Genomic DNA, 24305 nt, shown 5'->3' with positions numbered 1-24305 from the left:
GGTATGGCTTAGCAGTATAGGCTCCATCTGGCAAACACAAAACCTTGAATTCAAACTCCTAATACTGCCAAAGATACACTATATTCATAACACTGCTTTGCTGAATGGTAACTTCTTTGCACAACTACTTAAAGATAATTTTTAAAATTTAAGCCACATAACCTTATGGAGAAAAACATGAAAGTCTATTAAAAGACATGAAAGAGCGGGATAAATGCACATATATCCCATGCACAGATTGAGACAATTTAATACTGCAAAAACATAGATCTTCCTCAAACTAATACATAAAATCAAAATAGTTCTATTGGAGAGTTTAGCCAGAGTTGTTAAGAAACTAAACAAATTCATTCTAAGATTTATCTTAAAGGATAAAGATATATAAATATATAAGTCAAAATTGAAAAGGAAAAACAAAGGTCTAAGATTTACCCTTCTATGTATTGAACATACCTCAAGATTGCACACAAAAGGCACTATGCTTCTGGTCTAGAAGTATGTATGTGAACCAAAGAAATAGAACAGAAAGCAGAGAGCAAAGTCATAGATATCCTTGAACTTAAAATAAGATGAATGGAGCACCACAAATCAATGGAGAAACAATATATTATTTGGTTCTGGGGAAACTAAGTACTATTACCTTATACAGCCCCAGTTCAAATGTGATTTCAGATATATTAAGTCTTTAATATATCTATAAAAGTATATACTCTATAAAGGTCCAGGACATAGCAGTCCATGTCTATAGCTCCAGCTACTTGGAACTTTGAGGTAAGATCATGGCTTGAGCCCAGGAGTGCAAGGCCAATCTTGGTAACCCAGCAAAAATAACAATAGTAAAATCTACAAAGTTAATAGAGAAGAGAATCGTTGCAACCCATGAGGAATGAAGGACTTGTGAAACAAATCCTTGATTACTTAATCAAGTCTTTGATTACCTAGACAAGAAGAGCAATAACATTACAAATTTGGAAGGAGTCTTTTCTTTTTTTTTGCAAAGTCTCAAATTAGCATCTAGAACCTAACTACCCAAAGCATGGGTTCAAAGACAAAGGTTTCTGAAACACTTGTGCTTATTAAATGCACAATTCTGAGCCCCATCTACCTTTACTGAATCCTAACCAGATCCTCAGGTGATTTTCAGGCACCTCGAAGTTAAAAACGTGCAATGAACTTCCCAATATAGAAAATTGTACACCGAAACTAAATTGCCATTCAAAGCACTGGAAACTTGAATAGCATTGTACATATAGGTAAGTGTTCTGTCACTGAGCTACATCCTCAGCTAGCTAGCAAATACATAAAGAGATGCCTCAATTTATTAGAGACCAGGGAACTTCAAATTAAAATACCATGCTACTTTATAATTTATCATTTGGGCAAAAGTCAGCAAGTTGGACATTGTTACATGTCAACAGGATAACAAATGAATGAGAATGTTCATATACTGCTAGTAGGGGTATTTATTGGTCAAGTCATTCTGGAGAGTAGCTGGCAGCCAGATGAAATATGTTTGGACATATCCTATGACCCAACCACCTCACTCCTGGGAAAACATTTGCATAAGTCCCTAAAGTCACCCACATGAAGCTGCTTGTTACCTTACTGATTATGGTGGAATGGAATCAAAGTTTGTCACTAAGGAGCATATTTGGAAGCTATAGGAGATGCATGCCATATACTCTATGTAACAGGATGAAACAGTGAACTAGCTACAGGAAACTTAAGAAATAGACAAAACTTAAGAGCACACCACCAATTATGGAACTCAGAAACAAATTAGCATACAAAATAAGCTCTGTGTTTTACGAGGAAATGTAAGTCCACAGCTATGTAGTAAACATGTCACAAAAACTGCTCTGGAGGTGGGTAAGGAGAAGCTGTAGGGGAGGAGGTTAAAGAGCATAGGAAAATACAGACGTGTAAATACACAGACATAAAAGCAAAAGAGAAGCCTCGCAAGGTGCAACAATAAAGATGAGCTTTGAAAAAGAGAGTTGTGGTTATAACTCTCTCCATTTGAGATCCTCCACAAAAGCTTCCAAAAAGGTAAATAAGTGAAAACTAGAAAAGGAATAAATCAATTGTGGCCACCTCCGTGCAGCATAAAATACTTGTTTTCAAAAATCTCTGCCCTGCAGGACTTTGTGCCTTACCAACCTAAGCAAACCTGAGGCTCACTCCAAGGAGGTGATAAAAGGTCTTGGACAGATGTGACAGATGCTGGAAACACTCATTCCCCTGTTGATTATCTCCAGGTGACTCACAGCTGCATCACTCTCCCTGTCGGTTGAAACTCGCTTATTCCCAGAGATTTGTCATAGCCCAGCAATAGAAAACACTTGGAAATATGAGACTTATTCACAACAATGATACTGTTTCCCTAGGCATCCTAGTGATATGAAGGATCTCCTACAAGCAAATGTTAAAATAAAGCCATGCCTTCAAGGGCTAACACTTAAGTCTTACTATTCTATGAATAAATCCTCACTAAAATGTACCACGTTTACCTGCCTTCCTTAAAAGATAATACTGTGGGGGAATGCATAGGTTTTGCTCCACGAGGATCTCCTGATTGTGAACATCTGTTATCTCATTCCCTACTTTACAAACATTTTGGCATCTCTCTAAGCCCAGTTGCCACTTACGTTGTGATTGTACCTGCTTCTAAAAATAATTCAAGTCTGTCCCTTCCTACCTGGTGGTTTCTGTCTGAGCTGAAAAGCAGACAGCTGGTGGTATTAAGGACTGCAAATACAGAGTCAGAGACTAAAAAGTGAAATGCACAGCTTAAAGTCAGTCTTCGAAGATCAGGCTGCATTTCAGAGAGGGAGTCTGCATCATATTAATGTCTAGATATACAAGCTGTTCCCAGCACCTCGGTTCTCTGCCCTGAGGTGGAAGGAGCCATAATTAAAGTTGTCTCTAGAGATATACAACCTGAAATTTGAGGCAGAGTAAGGATACTGCTTTTGTTTTAGAATGTAAAAGTTCTGCTATTGGAATTTTTAATTAGCTCATCAAATTGGAATAATCAGAGTACTTATAGTCCCTGAATATATCATGCTGATTCATGCTTCCCATTAGAAATTGGCTGTTCCTCTGTTACAGCACTATCCTGAGATCTTTCCAACTAAAAAATAAACTCCTTAAGGTCAGGACTAAATCTTCCGGTTTTTTATTGACTGTCATACAGGATGTGTTCACTGAGGGTTTGATGAATAGAATAAATTCATGAAATAATGAATGAATCTATCTGAGATTATTTATAAAAGGTTAAAAAAAACTTTTGATTAATGATACACTGTTGTAGCTGAATTATATCTTACTCCAATACAGGTAGCTCTGAATCTTCTTTTGAGTCAATCAATGCATTTCACCAGGAAAAAAATGAGAATACTGGTAACAAACAAGAATATGAATACATACTTATACTATTGTTCACCTGGAGTTAAGCTCACCAGCAGATATCACTACACCTATTACAGTGGCTAAAATTAAACAACTGATAAAACTGAATTCTGACAGATACAGAGCAACTAGACCTTTCAGACATAGTTGGTAATGTTGCAGAATGGCATAACCACTCTGAAAAATACTTTAGCAGCTTGTTAAAAGATTAAACAAATCAGTAGAAGCAAAATTCCAAAAGACTAAAATAGACAGCTTGATGTTGGGCGGTCTGCACCAGTTTCTAGACCAGAATTCCATCCAAAAGAGAAAACCTGGGTGCTCTGGGGCTTTGATAGAAGGCCAGTAATAATGGCCTTGTCTTCAAAATCGTGGGATGCAGATCCTTGAATAGAGATGTTTCTGAGCAACTAAGGCAGAGAAAAAGAATTATTGATATGGTCAAGTTTTTCCCTTTTTTTTTTTTTTTGTCGGTCGTGGGGCTTGAACTCTGGGCCTGAGCGCTGTCCCTCAGCTCTTCAGCTCAAGGTGAGCGCTCTACCACTTGAGCTACAGCACCACTTCCGGTTTTCTGGTGGTTTATTGGAGATAGGAGTCTCACGGTCTCTCCTGCCCGGGCTGGCTTTGAACCGCGATCCTCAGATCTCAGCCTCCTGAGTAGCTAGGATTACAGGCGTGAGCCACCAGCGCCCGGCAAGTTTTTCCCTTTTTAATGAGCATCAATTCTAAGAGCATCATTATTTTTAGGTTTCTGCATCCATTTCTTTTATATTCATCATTTAGAAACAATTTTAATCAAGCTTGGGCTCTATCATTCTTAGCTAATGATAAAGACTGGGGGAAAATAAGGCAAATTAAATATCTGTCAAATGTTTATACATATACTTAGCATATTACCTATTAATTGGAGTCCTACAACAGACAAAACCATGTGTCTCCACAAAATATGTATATAAATGTCCACAAAAGTTTTGTTCATAATCTCCAAAAACTGAATTCAAGCAAATATCTACTAACCAGTGAATGAATAAACTCACTGTGGTACTTCCATACAATGAAATAGTACTCAGTATTAAAAAGAAATGGACTACTAATACATTCAACCACCTGGATGAACCCCAGAAGCCTTATGCAAGCGTGCCAACCTTGAGTGAAAAAACTAAGGAACAGTGCGCAGGCCCTGAATTCAACCCCAGTACTGGCACAAAAAGAAGGGAATGGGGACAGCCAAGTGCCAGTGGCTCGCACCTGTAATCATAGCAACTCAGAAGGCTGAGGTCTGGAGAATAGAAGAAAGCCAAGGCAGAAAAGTCGATGAGACTCCATCTCCATTAACCAGCAAAAAGCTAGGCTGGAAGTGTGGCTCAAGTAGTAGAGCACTAGCTGCGAGTGAGCAAGTTGAGCAAGAGCATAAGTGCATGAAGCCCTAAATTCAAGCCCTGGAACTTAAAAAGAAAGAGGAGAAAGAAGAAGAGAGGGAGGAGGAGATAATGATGATCATCCTTCCCCCAGGAAAGCAGAAGAAATCAGTGACATAAGGAAACATAGCCTAAGGACAATGGTGTAGGAATACAGCTTAAACAAGCAGCCAGGTGGCCAGGACTGGGTCAGGATGTGGATCAGCAGATATGAGATACATGTGAGTAACAGCAGATATAGGCAAAAATGGCTACAACTTAACCGACCATTGCAATTGAAAAAATAGTTTCAGTGTTAAAAATATTCCACCTAGGCCGGGTGTCAGTGGCTTACAGCTGTAATCCTAGTTACTCAGGAGGCTGAGATCTGAGGATCATGGTTCAAAGCCAGCCTGGGCAGGAAAGTCTGTGAGACTCTTATCTCCAATAAACCATCAGAAAACCAGAAGTGGTGCTGTGGCTCAAGTGGTAGAGCGCTAGCCTTGAGCTGAAGACCTGAGGGACAGCGCCCAGGCCTAGAGTTCATGCCCCACGACCAACAACAACATATATATATATATTCCACCTTTACACAGAGTAAAACTCAAGCAAACAATTGCTATTAAATCTGTTCATGTGGCAAGCTCAGCTGACCTTTAAATAATACACAAGCTGTTTAAGTACCATCAGATGAAGAAGTGCATGGGTAGATTCATACAGAAAACACTCTGTACATCTAAACAAATACCCTCTTCTGAAACAGAAATCAGGGCAATTTATGACTTGCCCAGCACAGCACAGTTATAACTACAAGTAACAATAAATTCTAGTTAAAATTCAAAACCTATCATTCTAATCTGCCCTCTGATATGACAATGCAAAAAGTATTATCATTTAAAGAAATAGAAAAGGCTCAATTCTATATCTTTTAGGAATGGCATATGATTCATAGAATAGTTACTAAATTCACTATGTTCTACATTTCACATCTCATTTAATCAAGGTAACTATTCTAAGCGGTGGGGTAAAGTATTGCCCCATTACAGTTAAGGAATGAAGACCTATAATTGAATGTAGCCAATGTCTGAACTCTGGTGGTCTGAACTCATGGACTCCATGCTCAGTCATTCATTCAACAGATACATGAATGATTGCTAAAACTGAAGATATTGAGATATAGATACTACATGCCCCTGATTGCATGTTTACAATCATATAAATATGAACTATCAAGGTTAACTCTGTAAGACACATTTAGGAGAAAATACAAACTAGGATGCACTGGTCTTTCTTTTTTCCATTTTACTTTTATTTTTTGTATATGTGTCAGTCCTAGGCCCTGAGTGCTGTCCTTGGGCTTTTTTGCTCAAGGTAATGCTCTACCACTTGAACTTCACCTCCACTTTTGTCTTTTTTGTGGTTAACTGGTGATCAGAATCTCATAGACTTTCCTTCCTGGGATACTTTGAACCTGAGTAGCTAGAATTACAGGTGTGAACCACTACTGCCAGGATCACCAGTCTTTCTGATACCATACATATTTTCTAAATTCAGTGCATGTTTCCCAAGTCCAAACTAGTCCTGATAAGTAATCTGTATAATGACTAATTTACATGGAAAAATATTACCAAGATCTTAAAGCTCAGTGAAATTAAGTATACATCCATTAAACAATCTCTTTCTTTGTAGTAGGGTTTAAACTTAGGACCTTGGGTTTTCTATGTAGGCACTATTCCATTGAGCCTCACCTACAGCTCATTTTGACACTGGTTATTTTTGAGATAGGATCTCTCTTCCTGCTCTGATATATGTCTAGACTACAATCTACTTACTTACACTTCCAGCAAAGCAGAGATGAGCAGCTCATGCCAATACATCCAGCATTTGGTTAAGGAGTTTCACAAACTTTTTCACGTGTATCTTCCCTATTTCAACCTCCCAAGTAGCTAGGATTACAGGAGTGAGCCACCAGTGCTACTACCTTCATTTTCAAAGAACAAAACACATAAGTTTTGCTCAGGAAAATACACTAGTCTTAATCATTTGTAACGCAAACTTTCAAATTTTATTCTTAACTTATTCTTATATTAGTTGATGCTGCTATCAGTAACTCATAGATAAGAAATGTTTTTGTTTTTTGTTTCCTAGTATAATAAAGATACATATAAGGTAGCATTTTCATTAGCTAAAACTTGCTTTTTCCGTTTCAATGAGATGGCTACATAACTTCTTGAACAAAATGACCGGGCACTATACTAATAAAAGCATCTCTGGAGGGAGTGTTTAATAAACATATTAAATAAAAACTAACTCTCGAGTAAGAAATTGAAAATGCACTGCCTTTAACTTAGAATGCTGTGTCAATAGTTATCTGTCAAATTTGCATGTGCTAACATTTCCTCACTGGAAACATCAGTATTTCTATATCACAGTTCCCAAAAGGGCTTAAGAGATACAAAATTCTGTCTCTCTGCTGGCTTGCTTCTCTCTTGATCATTTCACCCTGGCTTTATTAATGGTTTGCTTCATATCATCATGTCCATCTTCATAAATTTCTTTAGAACATTCATTAATCCCTCACTAGGATCTATTTGGTGTCCTAGGAAGGCTTTTCTCTCTCTTTCTATTCTTTTTCAATGAAGTCAAGTCCAGTCAGTTTCTTAACCAAAAGATTTGCTATCTTCTCTGTGAGATGCCCCTGAACATTCTCAATAGAACTTGATGGAATCCAGTTAGGTAATAAAGATTTTCACAAACGTATCACGCCCAGTATCACCAAAAAGGAAAGCATGTAAAGAAAAAGAAAAGAGAGAGGAAGAACTTTGTTGTGGACAGTTATATGATAATCTATCTCTGGCTTTTTTTTCATGGCTGAACAGTACCAAAATATATCAATGGTGAGAGTACTGTGGCCAACTCAACACTTGGTTTCTACTCCTGTACTGCCTGGACATCCTTTGCCTCTACCAACAAATCACACAATGATGAAACCAACAGATGGAAAGAGGATTCAGAAAACCTAAACTACTGGTTTGCAAGTATTTATGCCACAAAACCTTTACTTCAAAGAAAATACATTGAAAAGTGAAAATGTAAAGTTTCTCTTGTCTCAGCTGAGATCAGGTTCCAGAACCCAAGTAATTCAGATGTGCACTGGTCCACCCCACATCCACTCCATGACTTCTAAAGTGTAGTCCAAAGCCACTGATAATGTCCTGCCCCTTCATTTTACAGCTGTGGAAACTGATGGTCTACTATTCCTCAAAAAAGGGGAACAGAGGGGCAAAGCTGGCAATGGAGCCCACAGTTTTCTAGTGATCAATCAGGACATACCAAGCACATAGCTGTCCTTTTGACTCACACACCAAAAAGATAAAGGATGGAAACTGTAATTGAAATTAATGTGCCTCATCTCAGGACAAACCTTGACGATGGAGGGATTGGTAAGCAGGGAAGTCTGGTAGTAACAGCTGCAGCTCCACTACTTCACAGTTGAATAAAATATGGCCTCCCTCTAGGGCTGACCAGAGTTACCCAAACAGTTTTGCTCTTTGTTGGCATGGTTTTGCTTTTACTTCTGTACCATTGGTCTTGTATATAAGTGTATCTGATTTGGGAAAGGAAAGGGGAAACAGAAACAGTGGGACAATGAGTGAGCCAATTCGACAGTGATACTCACTAGACACTATGTCGGAAATGTACTTTGCAACTTGGAGGGAGGGGTCAGGAGGAGGGAAAGTGGGAGAAAATGAGGGAGGGGTGACATTGCAAGAGGAAATGTACTCATTACCTGATTTATGTAACTGTAACCCCTCTGTACATCACCTTTGCAATAAAATTTAAATTAATGGGCTGGGATGTAGCTCAGTGGCAAAGTGCTTGCCTAGCAAGTGCAACGTCCTGGGTTCGATCCCCAGTACCAAAAAAGACAAGACAAAAAAATTAAATTAAAAAATAATTAATAAAAAAGAAATAAAACAAATTAAGCCAAAATAAAAAGGCTTGACGGTGACTGCCCAACAGATTCAAATTTATAACTACATTGCATAATGCATGCACACAATTCAGCTTTGTCAGAAGTTTAAGCCACATTAATGAGCCTGTGGGGAAAGGAGTAAGGGAGTGAATAATCAACAAAGATAACAACAGTGACTTATCGATGAATTATAGTTTTATATTATCAGGTATGATCTATGTTCTGTGCACAGAACCCCAGCTTAGATCATCTGGTTGCATTTTGAAGTAGCTGTATTTGAAAATCAAAGGTCAAGTCAAGTGCTTCCAATTTAGGCTTGGAGTATGTTGTGGATTTCAAGGTTCATATCAACATGTGTAAATTACTTTTAAAGTACTGTAACTTACCTCTGTTTGAGACATCAGTGACACCAAAAGAGCCCTTAAATTAAGTTTTACACTGCCCCTAACTCGCCAGACATTTGCCCCAGAAGATGGCTAGGAATCCTGTCACTCTGAAGCCTGTAAAGCCTCACTTCTCTACATGGCATTGCCTCTTTTTAGTCCACGAAGTGTGGATTTATGGTAGCCAAAGATAAACTTGCCAATAGTTTGACAGATTGTTTTCTGGATGTATTTGTAGCATATTTCTTCAGCGTGTCTCACCTCCTCCAGCTTAAATGTGGCTCCAACATGTGGCTTGATGCGCCCTTGCTGGCAGTACTGAAGTGCAGAGGACAGACTCTTGGAAAAGACAGTAAAGTTCTGTTGCTTGTAGCGACCCCAGTAGAGACCCATGGCACAGATGTTCTTCAGGAGCAGCAGGTTGGAGGGAACAGATGCAATGTTTCCTCCAGCAAATCCCAACACCACAATCCTGCCCTCCCATGCCAGGCTGAAGAGAAGGAAAAGAAATGAGAAAGACCAATGGACATTTACTTCCATTAAAATGGTTACTATGTGTATATACGTGTATATACATATGGAAAAGGAAGAGAAGGAAGAGCAATGAACATTTACATCTATTAAGGTGGCTATAGATGGATTTAAAAAGGGGGGGAGGAGGCTGGGAAGGTGGCTCAGTGGTAGAGCGCTTGCCTTGCATGCATGAGGCCCTGGGTTCGATTCCTCAGCACCACATAAGCAAAAAGAAAAAAGCCGGAAGTGGCGCTGTGGCTCAAGTGGTAGGGCACTAGCCTTGAGCTGAAGAGCTGAGGGACAGCACCCAGGCCCAGAGCTCAGGCCCCACGACTGGACCCAAAAAAAAAAAAGGGGGGGTGAAGAAGAGGAGAAAAGTTGGTGAGGATGTAGAGAAACTGAAGTAATCCCATCTACTTAAGAAGTGGAGGTAGGAAGACCTTAGTTCCATTTCCTGGTAAAAGCACAAGATCCTACCCTACAACAAACTAAAGCATAAAGGGATAAAGGTATTACACAAATGATAAGAGTACTTATCTACGAAGAATGAGGCCCTGAATTCAAACCTTCGGGCTACTATGAGAGAAAAAAAATAGTCCAGTTTGAAGATTTTGAACTTGAGCTGTAGAAATAAAACAAACACTAGAATTAAGGATCGCTGCTCTATACGAAGTTTAAGACTCTTTCATGTCATGGTGCTTCTTGAGAACATTTTAAATAATCTACAAAAATTCACAAGTTTTCTAAGCCCATTACTGACAAACACCAAAGTACATGCTACACAGTAAATTATAAAACTTTTGTGTACATTTTTGCTTAAAAAAAATGTTTGGTTTTTGCTTTATCTGCTTTCCTTCTTCAGAAGGGAACTGAGAAGCTGTTTCAAAACATTATCCAGAAATCAAAAAGGGAAACAAGAAGGGTAAGTCTACTTGGTCTACATATTCCTTCTTTTGCTTCTTCTTTAAACATGGTACCAGGTATTTTACAGTGCTGATCAGACATGAATACAGCCTGTCTCTCAGCTCAGAGGCTTTGATTCCAACTGGATTCCTTCTGTGGGTAGGCTGAGTACTCTCTCTCTCTCTCTCTCTCTCTCTCTCTCTCTCTCTCTCTCTCTCTCTCTCTCTCTCTCCTCTCTCCATACTCTCTCTCTCCTCTCTCTCTCTCTCTCTCTCTCTCTCTCTCTCTCTCTCTCTCTCTCTCTCTCTCTCTCTCTCTCTCTCTCTCTCTCTCTCTCTCTCTCTCTCCCCTTCTGGTTTTCTCCTTTAAACTGAAACAAACTACAAAATGACACTTGTCAAGATGATACAAAAAATGAAAATAGGCAAGACATGTTTGGTAAACACCACCTCAACATTCAGAAAGCTGAGGTAGAAAGATTACCAAGTTCAAGGCCAACCTATGTTACATAGTGACTTGCACAGTTAGGGTAATATAGCGAGACCCTGTCTCAGAAATAAAAGAAGAGAAAGAGAGGAAGAGGGAAGAGAATGAGGGCAGAAAGGGATGAAGGATAAAGACATGGAGAAATAGAGAGAGAGAGAGAGAGAGAGAGAGAGAGAGAGAGAGAGAGAAAGGAAGAAAAGGAAAACTAATGCTCTCAGAATATTCCAGAATCCCTGGTTGGAAACAAAATAAGAACTGGTATTGTATAATAACCCCACTAAATTTTCAGCAGTGTTGTTTTTTAATACAACAAATCCTGGAAACACACTGCTGGTTGCAGAAACCAGTAAGAGCTGGACTCTAGTGGCTCACGCCTGTAATCCTAGCTACACAGGAGGCTGAGACATGAGAATCTTGGCTCGAAGCCAGCCTGGACAGAAAAGTCCTTATGAGATTCTTATCTCCAATTAACCACTCAAAAACTGGAAGTGGTGCTGTGGCTCAAGTGGTAGATTTCTAGTCTTGAGCACAAAGAGGCTCAGGGACAGTGCCCAGGCCTTGAGATCAAGCCCCACAACAGCTCAGAGAGGGGGGGGGGCAGGTAGGGAGAGATTGAGAAGAGAGAGAAACAGCAAGATCAGGAGAGCTTATACCTTGATGCGCCATGAACTGGGGGAGGAATGATTGCCACCCTAGAAATTCTAACATCTAAACAATGATCTCCTAAAGAATGCCCCATGAACATAAAATAGAAGGGGTTAGCATAGCTGAATTAAACACATGCATAATTTCTAAAGCATTTAACATTGCCAACTGGAAAGTCTGCAGTCATTTTTTGGATATTTTCCAGTTGGGTATTTTGTTTTTGCTATATTTAAGCATTTCCTGATTTTCTCTGCTTCTATTCCTTGTCATCCTCCTACTCAGCTATTCCTGTTGATGTCTACAGGAGAAGTGAACAGCAAAGACAAGAGAAAAGAGAGAAGGAAGACAGAAGTACAGAAAAGTTCAGCAAGCCTCAGCTCCAGCCCACTCTGCACAGACAACTGCACGCACCTGCGGAGAGCTTCCAGAAAGACATCTCCTCCCACCATGTCGATGGCCACGTTCACCCCACCACTGCCCACCAGATTCTTCACTGCATCCTTCAGACTTCCCTGACTGTAGTTCACGCTGTATTGTGCACCCCTCTTCATCGCCAGCTTGCATTTCTCATCACTTCCAGCTGCAGCTATTACCTGCATAAAAAACACAAGATTTCCAATGGTTCCAAACATTATTCTAAGAGGATGCACCCAGTCTCCCTAGACTCCAGCCAACATCAATGAAACCAATAGCTAAGATCATTCAAGAGATACTCTGAAAGTTTTCTTCAACTGAAAATAAAACCCACCATTTACTAAGTACCACCATGAATCAACTACTTAACATACAAGCTGGCTAGCAACCTAGAAGTCAAAAAAAAAAAGCAACATATAGCAGTATGATGGGGGAAGGACCCAAGTTCGAACAAGAGCTATCCAATCTCCATCGAGAAAGTCAGGGAAAGCTTCCCAGACCATAAAACCTGACACAGTAGAAAGAGCTTGAGGTCAGAGAGATCATGGTTCAAATCCTACCTCTGCCACTTACCCAGCTATGTTATCATAGACAAATTACTTAGTAATAATTAACATAATATGTCATTATTTTACATACATTAATGGCTCATTTAGTCATAATAGATCAATAGAATATGTTCTATTATTGCTCCTGTGTTATAGATTTAAAAAATTAATATAAAATAAGCTAAGTAAGGTGTCCAAGGAAGTTCACAGAGTTAACAGGAAACAGAGCTAAGATTCAAACCCAGTTAATCCATCTCTAGAGTTCATGTATTTGCCTTGTACTTCCTGGTAACACTTCCAGGTCTGGTTGGTAAAATACACTTATTTTAAAAATTAAATGAGCCAGGCACTAGTGACTCATGCCTATAATCCTAGCTACCTAGGAGGCTGAGATCTGAAGATCATGGTTCCAAGCAGCCAAGCAGGAAAGTCTGTGAGACCCTTACCTCGAATTAATCCCCAGAAAGCCAGATATGAAGCAGTGGCTCAACAAGGGGTAGAGTACCACCTTTGAAAAAGCTGAACGAGAGTACCCAGGACTCAAGTTCTAGGCCCAGTACAGGCATAAATAAATAAATAAATCACTCTACTTACAGCATTTGGGAAACAAAGAATAAAATAAATTAGTGTTCTATACATGTAAGCATTTCTTCAATTTAAACTTCAGAAGGACATTTTCAGAAAGGGTTGATTACTTCCAAACCACAGAGAGAGGCAGAGGCATAACCCAGAGGATGACCCAAGGTCATCCAGGTAGCAGGAAAAACAATTAATTCAAAGCCAACACTGCTTTACACCAAAGCCTATCCTTTTTATCTCCAACATCCTAGAAGAAAACAGTGCCTAAGGTCCCATACAGATGGCAGAGCTGGCTGTCGGCCACTCACAGAGAGATAGAGGGTTTGGAAATCTGCACAAAAGATGCAGACCCTTCAGCATCATTCAAAGGCGCCTCATTAGTGAGCAACCCTATCACCCAAACATTTTGTCCCAAGTGATGCTCAGAACCCCACTCACTCCAAGAACATCATTATCCTTAAAGGATTCCAAACTCACTGGCAATTGTTTGAAACTGAAAGCTCCTCTTCAATGCCCCTCAAAATAGCCCAGCTCACTGACAGTTATTCACACACACAGGACCACAGTGGAAAGACACTAGATGAGGGTCGGGCACCTGACTGCATCCCAAGTTCTCACTATGTCTCAGTGAGACCTTCGGCGAGTCAGAATTCTCTTGGTGCCTCACTGTCTTGATCTGTGAAACAGGGAAATAAACACTTACATTTCCCCTCTCCCAGGGGCTATGGGAAGGTCCAGTGTAAGATAATTACTTCGGAAGCAGCTTGAAAAACTGAGGATAGAAGGTGTGATCAAAATGACCTATTCTGGGTAGGTGACAAGATATCACATTTACTTCTGTTTAAAACCATTTTTCCTGGGAAAGAAATGTTCTCGATGTGTGCATATAGAATAATATCATTTCATTCATTTGGGTCAATTTTAATACCCAAATTGAAATGACTTTTCCATTTCACTTCTGAGAGAACTTCTTGAAAGAAATGGTACCATTTACCTTTCTAGAAATGTTAGTCAGTGGATCTAGACAAGGGAAATTCTGATCCCTCCCCTCCAAGAGCAGCTAAAATCCATTTCACTTCACATGAAATGTGTTAATGTTCCACGAGAAGCCTCCTAGCGCCGAAGATTCCCTGTGGAACTTTCATGCCCTTCCCAAAAGGAGTCAGAAATGAAAAAGGAACAATAACTCCCCACAGAAAATTCCAAGACAATTCAAGTATCTTCAACCCTGTGTGTACATGCACTTGCCATCTCAACCTGAGTCGCTTGCTTCACAGAAACCCTGCACTTAACTGATCTCACCAGCCCCAAAACTAAACTCTCCATTTCCTCCTGTGCGCTCAGTCTCAATAAGTGGCAATTCCAGAAGTTAACCTAGTTTGCTCCCTCCCACTCGCTGTCTAATAATAACAGGATTCGCTCTTTAAGAGATTCTTACTGACATGCCACACCCTGTAATAGGCACACTGCACATGTAATCTCAACACTGCCCAACAACTCTGTAAAGAAAGCAGCATTTTACAAATGAGGAAAGTTATTAAACTAGAAGTAGAGCTGGAATGAGCACCTTTGTCAGTCTACCTTTAGAGTCTTTGTTTCTCTGACCAGCCAGATGTTCTATGGTCACTAAATTTTCTATTTTTTTCCACTTCAGTCAGTCTTTGACTTCCTTGATTCAGGCAATCTAACATCTGGCTTGCACAACAAAAGCCACCATTATTCTCTCTCTCTCTCTCTGTCTCTCTCTCTCTGTCTCTCTCTCTCTCTCTCTCTCCTTTTTTCTTCTTCCTTTTCCTCTTTTTCCTTCTCCTTCCTCTTAACTCATCTCCTCCTTCTTCTCATCCCTCTCTTCCTTTCTCTCTCTCTTCTCTACTCTCCCTCTCTCTTTGCCTTTGCCCCTATCCCTCATCTCCACAAGCTACCAGAGTAATTTCCTTTTAGTGTAACGATGATGCCAGGCAGTGTGGTATGCATTTGTGATCTCAGCACTTAGGAGGCTGAAGCAGGAGGATCCAGAGTTCAAAACCAACATAGACTACATGGTAGGACCTTGCCTCAAAAAAGCAAGGATAAGCATGCCAGCCAGGCACTGGTGGCTCACACTTGTAATCCTAACTTCTCCAGAGACTGAGATCTGAGGATCATGGTTCAAAGCTGGCCATGGCAGGAAAGTCCATGAGACTTTTATCTCGAATTAACCACCAGAAAACTGAAAGTAGCGCTGTGGCTCCATGTGGTAGAGTCCCAGCTTTGAGCAAAAAAAAAAAAAGCCCAGGGACAGCACCCGGGCCCTGAGTTAAAACTCCACAACTGACAAGAAAAAAAAAAGATGATCATGTCATGTACTTTTTTAAAATTCTTAAGAGCCCCCAGGAGTCTGCAATAAGCATTCCAATTTCACAGCTACGTGACGGACTCTCATGATCTTATCTCTTCCTACATCACTAATGCACCACTCATCATCCCCTGAAACAAGGCTGTGTACAAGAGATGCCATTTGCAATTCCCTGGATGCATGATGTCTTCTCACCACGAAAATGCCCTTTCACCTTCCATCGCTATCACTGCCATCTATTTAACTACCAGTCCCTCAGGAAACATGGTAAATGTCTCCCTTCTCTCTGACACCTATAGCCTCAGACTTGATTTATTCACCTGTTCGTACATTCATTCATTAGTTCTTTCATTCAAAAAACAGTTCTTGAGTGCCCACCATATTCCAGGTACCATGCTAGGTGCCAGGCCTACAGTGATGAATGACACAGACTTCTTCCTACCTTCATAGTGACTACAGTCCAGGCGGAGGGAGATATTAATGACACAATTGAAATTAAGTGTTAATGACACAATTAAAAGAGGCACCACACAGTGAGGCATGCACTAAGAAAGGAAATACAGGGTGTTGTGACATCATATATAAATAGTGGGAGAAGAGACTGGCCTAGCTCAAGGACAGAGAATATACCTCTAAAAAAGTCACATCTGAGTTTAACTCTGAGTTGCAGAGGGAGGCTAACATTTAAAAGGCCCAAAGTGAGGCAGCCCTTTCCAGATTCTAGTAACTGAAGTGGTAAGTGATATCTTGTTAGGTCTCCTCCTACTCGATAAACAAACACATGGCAAGGCCCTCATCTGTGTGTGTGTGTGTGTGTGTGTGTGTGTGTGTGTGTGTGTGTGTGTGTGTGTGTGTGTGTGTGTGTGTGTGTGTGTGTGTGTGTGTGTGTGTGTGTGTGTGTGTGTGTGTGTGTGTGTGTGTGTGTGTGTGTGTGTGTGTGTGTGTGTGTTGGTCCCAAGGTTTGAACTCAGGGCCTGGGCATTGTCCCTGAGCATTTTGTGTGTGTGTGTGTGTGTGTGTGTGTGTGTGTGTGTGTGTGTGTGTTGGTCCCAAGGTTTGAACTCAGGGCCTGGGCATTGTCCCTGAGCATTTTTTTTTTGCACAAATCTAGTGCTCTACCATTTGAGCCATGGTTTCCCCTCTAGCTTTTTGGTGGTTAATTGGAGATGAGAATCTCATGGACTTTAATACCTGGGCTGGCTTCAAATCACGATTCTCAGATCTCAGCCTCCTGAGTAGCTAAGATTACACACGTGACCCACCGGCACCCAACCCAGCACACAATTTTTAATAAATGAATAGATAGATTCCATGTCTGCAAACTAGAGGTGTTTTTCTAATAGAGACTCTAACATGCAAATACCTTGGCCTGAAGCACATTTGTTGCCACATCAATCACTGCGAGTCCTGTGGCTCCAGCTGCTGCCGTCACTAACACAGTTTCTCTGTGCCAGAGAAGGATAAATGTTACTGTGGAAACCTTCAAACTCCATCCAATAACATGACTTCAGGAACATGTTAAAACTAGACCAGGTAGAGCAAGAATGTTACAGATCATTTCATTCAAACCCTTCATAAACATCTACCACCAGCCTTTAGAGATGGAAGGTTTATGTAGCTTCTGGGTCAGTGCTAATTTGGTCCAGTTTTGAAGATGTCCTGGGACAAAGATCCCTTGATCTCTCCAGGCAGTCTCTCCTTCCCGGCAATGGCCTTTGCACAACCATCCAATTTACACTTCAGAAAATTTGTCCTAAAATGGTTTTCATAAATACTGCCTGACTTTAGAAGGCAGTAGTCACAGAATGATTACTGTTCAATTAATCCCAATAGTTGGGAGCAATTCTGAGAGTTAGCTTTCTGAAAAGATCAAGAGGCATTTTCCCAGGTAAAAGGGGAAGCTTCGCCATCATTGAGTTGGAAATGCCCTACTTGGCACACCCGACCACATCTCACAGAAACAAGTATCACAGGCCTCCATGAAACTAATATGAAGGAGTTTAAATAAGACAGCTCTGAGCTAGGCATGGTGGTACACTCTTGTAATCCTTCATTCTGGAGGCTGAGACAGGAAAATCATGAGTTCAACGTCAGTCTGGGCTACATAGTGAATTTCAAACCAACATGAGGTACATACAAAGATCCCATCAAAAATAAATAAGAATAAATCAACTCCCTAAACTTTTAAGATTTTCCTATGGAACAATCCTTAATGTGGTTAGGTTTGAGAGAACCATTTTTTCCAAAGTCATTTTGACCAAATTCCCAGTGTCCTAATCCCAATCAAAAGGATGCCCCTATAATCTCCACACCCCAGTCTCGGTGATTGCATCCCTTTTGCCTTTCCTCAACCAAAATGAACATGAGCTGATGAGAAAGAGAAGGGAAAGGTGAAAGCAAAGAGGAAGAGACGGCAAAGAGCAGGGAAAGCCTTGTTGGGACACTTGTACCTTCTAGCACTCTACCATCTACAGAGTCCTTACCCAGGCTGTGTATGGGCCCGATGGTCTAGAGCCAAAATTGCAGTGCCATAAGATACAGGTAGGACAGCAGCCTCTTGTAGAGAGACCTTTTCTGGAACCTGCCATAGGCTCTATGGGAGACATAACAGTGAGTTAGATATTAAGCATACATACCTAGTTACAACAGCTGCCCAGTACATATTATGGTTTGATTGAATGACTAATTGGAAATGAGAAAATACATGCCTGCAACCAAGTCCAGAGGAAATTCAAGCCGAAGCAAGCCATGGTTAGAGGACTTGGGTATCTGTCCAACCTCAAAATTCTAAGACTGGAATCTGGCTTCAAAAAGAAGCCAAATTATTATGGGAAACTATGGCCAGCACGGATGAACTCTTTACCTCAGTAAAGCTGGGGTGTGGGGCAGTCCATGTAATGGATACCACCAGGGGGCACCATTCACATCCTGCTCAATCATAAAGAGCCACCTTGGCTGGCTACATTCCCAAAGCTATGTATTTCAGAAGCTTTGAGTGTGGGGACAAGTCCATTATGTTCTGCTCAATTTTCCAAACCAGTTTTTCTACCAAAACAACCTAAGTTCCAACTGGACATCTAGCCAGTTGCTCAAGCACTAATAATAATAATAATAATAATAATAATAATAATAATAATAATAAAAGCCCCTTTGCACTGAAACACTCCACACAAATGAAACTCCATGCCTGGACAGTTACACCAAGAAGAGAGGAGATTAGCATTTGAAAAAAAGAAAACAACACTGCTTGATTGAGAAGCAAGATACCACCAAAATAACTGTAAAAAAGAAAAGTGGGAAGAGTAGAGGGGATGAGGAACAAGGGAGGGGTGGAAATTAAAGAAAACAAAAGAGAAAAAAGATTTTAATGTTGAGACATAGGGATACCTTCTGGTCAGTGACGCATTCTTCAGCCATAGCATTTAAGCCAGTCACACCAATAACTCGATCTCCCTAAAGGGAAAGTAGCATTAAGAATGTTCAAATGTATGCCCTTAAATTCTATCACCTCCTCCTGAAATAATCAAAGAATGAAAGAAAAAAATATACCTCTGACTCCATAAGACACAGATTAATCCTAATACATATTCAGAGTTAACATTCATCAAATAAAACAGCTGGTTACCAAACCTATGTGAGCATATTTTAGACAACAGAGAGGGAAAGGAAGGAAAAAGTTGCCATGAATTAGAATTCCAGTACTAGCTTCTTTCATATAAGACTCAAACTTGAGAATCCTTGATCCTCTCAGTCACTTGAAGACTGAGTTGCTACTTTTTCTTCATAATAAAGAGTTTAAGGAAACTAGAAGCCTAAGATTTCTTCCCCCAATTCAGAATCTGTTTCTTACCCTCCTACCTCAATTTCCCTTTGTTCTCTGCTGGAAAAGCTCAGAGCAGCAAGACTTTGAAGGTACACACAGAGGTTAACACATTTCTCATAGTCCCCACACATTGGTTACCTCTTTCACTGTGCTGACATCTGTTCCTGTCTCCAGTACTGTCCCAGAAAACTCCATTCCTAGAACATCATTTAAAGATAAGTTATCTTAAAGTCAGTACATGGAGACATGTAAACCCAAATCCATAGGCCAGCTCACCAGTTTGTTTAAGTTGAGGGATAAAGTATTGCTCCTCAAACAGAAGAATGAGCGTAAGATTTCATGCTCACACCCGAAAAAGCTATGGAAGTACCATTCTTAACCTTTGACCCAAATGATCATTTCAAGAAGGTACACAAGCACAAAGAAGCACAAATGTACAGGTACTCTGACCGTGATCACCAGGCCTTGGGCCCCCAATGTCATGCTCCTCAAACTGTATTTATCTGTTTCTATGTATCCTGTGCTGAGCTATGAGGCCCTCAAGGACATGAACTGTGTTTATTCAGCTAGTTCTCAGTTCAACTGGGTAAATTAATGTTCTCTGCACGTCCTTCTTCTATCTCTGAAATTCCTAGATTTCATGTTCACACAATTCCTACTTGAGGTGACAGGGAAATAATTCAATTGTGTGACATCTTCCCCACTATACAACATTGTGGCAAATACAAACAGAAAGAAATCATCCCACTCTTAAGACACAACCAAAGTAGAACATGGTGGTATTGGAATTTCACCTGGAATCCAGGCTCAGGATTAAATACTCTGGAGGTAGAGGTAAGATCATAGTGTCTGGTCAGCCCTAGGCAAAACTGTAAGACCCTATGTGAACAACAAACTAAAAGCAAATAGTGCTAGGGTATGGATCAAGTGTAGGTTACCTGTGCCTCCCTAGCAAGCTTGATACCTTGAGCTCAAACCCCAGTATGGCCAAAAAAAAAAAGACAAAAAATATTCTAAGGCCAAAATATAGCAACTATGTGGCAATTAGTATGTCTCTAATAATATATTCACATAAAATATACATGTAGCTGGATGCTAGTAGCTGAATAGTCTTGCTATTCAGACGGCTGAGATCTGGGGATCATAATTGAAAGCCAGGCTAGGCAAGAAAGTCCATGAGACCCTTACCTCCAATTAACCACCAAAAAGCCAGAAATGGAGCTGTGGCTCCAAGTGGTCGAGTGCTAGCCTTGAGCACAAAAGCTCAAGGACCATGCACTGGCCCTGAGTTTAAGGCCCAGGACTGGCAAAATAAGTAAATAAATGGAATGAAATGAAATGAAATATGCATGTACTGTGAACATCCTAAGCTCTTCTTACATCACTTTAAAAAAAAAGACTTCCTCAACAAGTTATTTGCCTATATATTCAGGATCTAAAATTAATAATATTGGGTAAAATGAAAATCAGACCAAGAACTGCTAAAAAAAAAAAATGAAAACACTCTTTTTTTCTTTTGGATACTCTGGCATTAGATTTCTTTGGGCACGTGCTATGAGGCTGAAAGTCTTACCTGCAAATAGATTTTTATGATCCTTCAAAGAAAAAACAAAACTGAGGCAATACTAAAGAAAGAACAGGAATGACTAGGGACCGTTAATGATTCAGGATTATGGTTCAAGGCCAGCCTGGAAAAAAATTAGCATCCCCTATCTCAACAAAACAAGCTAGGTATGGTAGTGCACATCAGAAATACCAGCAACTCAGGAGGCAAAACAAGGAAGATTGCAGTCTGAGGCTGGTGCAGGCAAAAACCTGAGGCCTTGTCCAAAAGACAATCTAAAAGCAAAAGGACTACAGTGTGGTTCAAGTGGTAGAGCACTGGGTATGGCTCAAGTGAGATAGCACTGGGTGTTACTTGAGTGGGAGAGTTGGTAGGGTATTTGTCTAGCAAGCACAAGATCCTGAGTTAGATCAAAAATGATTCTGATGAACACAATTCTAGTGAACACCTGAGGTATGAACATTTATTTGTGTAACTTTCTTCAAGGACTCATAATCTAGTGATCCTAACTAACAATGATGCTGAAATATCTCACAGATATCTCACTGATGGCAAGACAAAACCCACCAGAGTGTTGTCTGGAAGGGTGGTGTGCACTTCTGAAAACCTGCAAGATCTTTTCCTGAAACAGTCCTTCATTTCCCCCTACTCACCAGGTGTGAAAGGAAGATGGGCCATTTCCTGATACTGACCACGGCAGGCCAAAATATCAGCAAAGTTGACTCCACAGAAATGGACATCAACTCTGACCTGTAAAGAAAACAGAGCAGCAGAACAGAACAGGATGTATGCTGAAGACAAAGCTCACTCAATTATTCAAAAAGATTGAATCAATGAATGAATGAATGACAACTAAATACCAGGCACCGAAAAGATCCAGCATGCCCTCAGGAGGCAAAATGGACACAATTTCTTTGTGAAGCTAAAAATAGAGTTGGAAGACTAAAACTACATTTTAATAATAGGAATGGAGGGACTAAAAAAAGCACATAAATGGGGAAGTCAAGAAAAACTAAGAAAGTAACATTTGAGTAACAGCTTAGAGTTAACAATAGAAAATGGGACTGGAGGAAAAAACTGACACAGACAAAAAACAATGGTGTGTGCATGTGGGCAAAAGAAAATAAAAACCAGGGAGCCTAGAACACAGAGAAGACAGAGAAGGGGGGCAGGGCAGAGGTCAAGGGCCCACATCATGTAAAGACTTGTAGGTCTACATTGAGGATCTTCACCTTTATACTAGGAGCAATGGGAAGCTAGAAAGGGATTCTAAACAGAAGGATAACATAATCAAGCTGGTTTGGGAATCTGGAATCCTGGAGGCAAGCCTAGATCTCCAGCTTCTATGCTCAGGACAAAGGCATCATGAGGTACAACTATAGCAGCAGAAGGAAGACCAGTAGTTTCTCTACATCTTGCAAAGCCAGTGAGTGTCAGAAGATGGCCCAAAACTACCAGAATCAGATCACCTGGGACCTGTTAGAAATTCCCATTCTTGTGCCTCACAAATCAGACACTCAGGGCAAAACCAAAGTAATCTGCTTAACCATCTCATGTGATCATGATGCACTTCAGAAAACCACTAGGCTAGATGACATCCCAGCAGGGATTGGAGTCCCAGAAGAAAGTGTCATGATGGCTGGGACATGAAATTGACAATGTTTGTCAATTTATTTCAGAAATGGCCATATTGTCAAGAATGCTTTTTTTAATCTACAAAATTCATTCATTTTGTGATTTTTTTTAAAGCCTCTGCCTCATGCCAAGTCTCATTTTAAACCACAGGATTTAATGGTGAATAAAAATAACCTAATTGCCGCTCTCATGAGCTAATTCCTTACAATGCAGTATCTGGACAAATAAGAGAAACAAGGAGCCCAGCCTTAGCTAATGCATGCTGGATAAATGTCACATTCATTATTCAGACCTACAGCACACTCCACCTGGATTTAGAATGACTCAGCCCAGAGGTCTCACACATCTATCATCTCGGCATTCAGAAGGCTGAGACAAGAAGAGAGTTCAAGGCTGGCTTCAGCTACATAGGGTACAGATCGTATCTCAAAAAAAACACCAAGGAGAAGAGGGGAGACAAAGGCATGCGCTTTCCCAGCATGTGAATCCTAAGAAGCAGACTTCCCGCTTGTGTTCATCCAAATAATCCTTTTGAGTGACCCGATGGGGCTCCCGGCATGAGCCTCGCTGTTTGCCCCACGCAGTGGAAGGTTCTCGTTCTGCACACCAGGTGACACTGTGTCACCAGACCGGTCAGCAGGCCAGGCCAACGTGACTGACTCATTTCCGTGAAACTAAGCTAGTGCCAGCCCACATCATCGCAGGGCACAGGGCATGCGTTCACAGGGGATTTCAGGCTGCTTTGGGGCAGATAACCTGACCTTGACCCTGAAGAGGAACAAAGCAAAGTAAGGATCCGTTTGTGGGTGTGAAATCAACAATTTGCAGGCAGTTATGCAAAGCCGTGTGTACATCGGAATTCTCTTGTTTCTAAGGCAACATCCCCCGGAGCCTTCCGGGGAGAGCGTCCTAGCCATGTGTTTGGGGGGCACTCTTCCCTAAGCACCTGTGACCCCCACTCTGTGAACTTGGAGTGACTCTGACCTGGCAGCTCAGGACCAACTTGGGCCCCCCTAGCTTGGGAACCGGGGCTGTGATTCAGGCGGGAAGCCTGCGGTGGTGGAGATGACTCGGGTGTGGAGGGATCCCCACGACTTGGGCCAGGCACCCTACCTCGTGAGGCTGGACAGGACGGGGGGCCACTTCTTCAATGGCCAGGGGCCGCTTCAGCTCGGTGCAAAGCGCGGCTCGGTAGTGCTGACCGTGGCCCTGCCCGGGTCTCCTGTAACAGGGAACAAGAGAGAACTTACTGGGGCTGGGGCGCAAGGTGCGTCCCGGGGCTGCCCAGTGGGCCTCCGGGGAGCCCCAGGACTGCACCTGCGGAGCCACACCCGGGGAAGGCACCGTCGGCCGGCCAGCGCCGCCATGGCTGCGGGAGCGAGCCGCAGGCCCGCGGGCACAGCGTGGCAGGAAGGGCCGGACAGCGCCGGCCCCGCCCCGAGGAGAGCGGAAAGGCGTCCCGGGGACGCGCCCCGACCCCGGCCCCGCCGAGGCCGGCGGTCTGCGTCCAGCCAGGGGCAGCTGCTTTGGCAATACTCCTGGCTTCCCTGGCTCAGTCCTGGAAGGTCGGATCCCCTTGGCTCCCAGGCCTCCCTGGAAGGGAAAAACCAAAGCCCGAGTGAAAGGATTCCATTGCGCGAAGGTTCTTCTCCGTGGTCATTTTGAAGAGACAAAAAAAAGTCCTCAATGCGTA

The 24305-nt window shown here is 41.4% G+C and overlaps 1 protein-coding gene across 2 annotated transcripts in view; it reads right to left on the bottom strand.

Moving 5' to 3' along the window:
• The window catches only part of LOC138835813 (quinone oxidoreductase-like protein 2), a 29549-nt gene extending 5531 nt beyond the window's left edge, over positions 1 to 24018 (bottom strand). Inside the window, exons 1-9 of one of the 2 annotated variants that reach the window (XM_070034396.1) lie at positions 23930 to 24018; positions 23726 to 23834; positions 21631 to 21727; positions 19552 to 19610; positions 18978 to 19043; positions 18074 to 18183; positions 16954 to 17035; positions 12126 to 12307; positions 9429 to 9657 (exon numbers count right to left, since the gene is read on the bottom strand). In XM_070034396.1, the coding sequence (XP_069890497.1) occupies positions 9429 to 9657; positions 12126 to 12307; positions 16954 to 17035; positions 18074 to 18183; positions 18978 to 19043; positions 19552 to 19610; positions 21631 to 21727; positions 23726 to 23834; positions 23930 to 23979 (984 nt within the window). In that variant the 5' untranslated portion in view covers positions 23980 to 24018. The remainder of the gene's footprint in view (positions 1 to 9428; positions 9658 to 12125; positions 12308 to 16953; positions 17036 to 18073; positions 18184 to 18977; positions 19044 to 19551; positions 19611 to 21630; positions 21728 to 23725; positions 23835 to 23929) is intronic. The other variant, XM_070034397.1, reaches the window with a different exon arrangement.
• Positions 24019 to 24305: the final 287 nt, after the last annotated feature.

This window comes from Dipodomys merriami, unplaced genomic scaffold (assembly GCF_024711535.1).
Source record: "Dipodomys merriami isolate MVZ:Mamm:240054 unplaced genomic scaffold, mDipMer1.0.p SCAF_24, whole genome shotgun sequence".
Lineage (NCBI taxonomy): Eukaryota > Metazoa > Chordata > Mammalia > Rodentia > Heteromyidae > Dipodomys > Dipodomys merriami.
The sequence above is the reverse complement of the archived record's forward strand: the minus strand, read 5'-3'. Positions and strand labels throughout refer to the sequence as shown.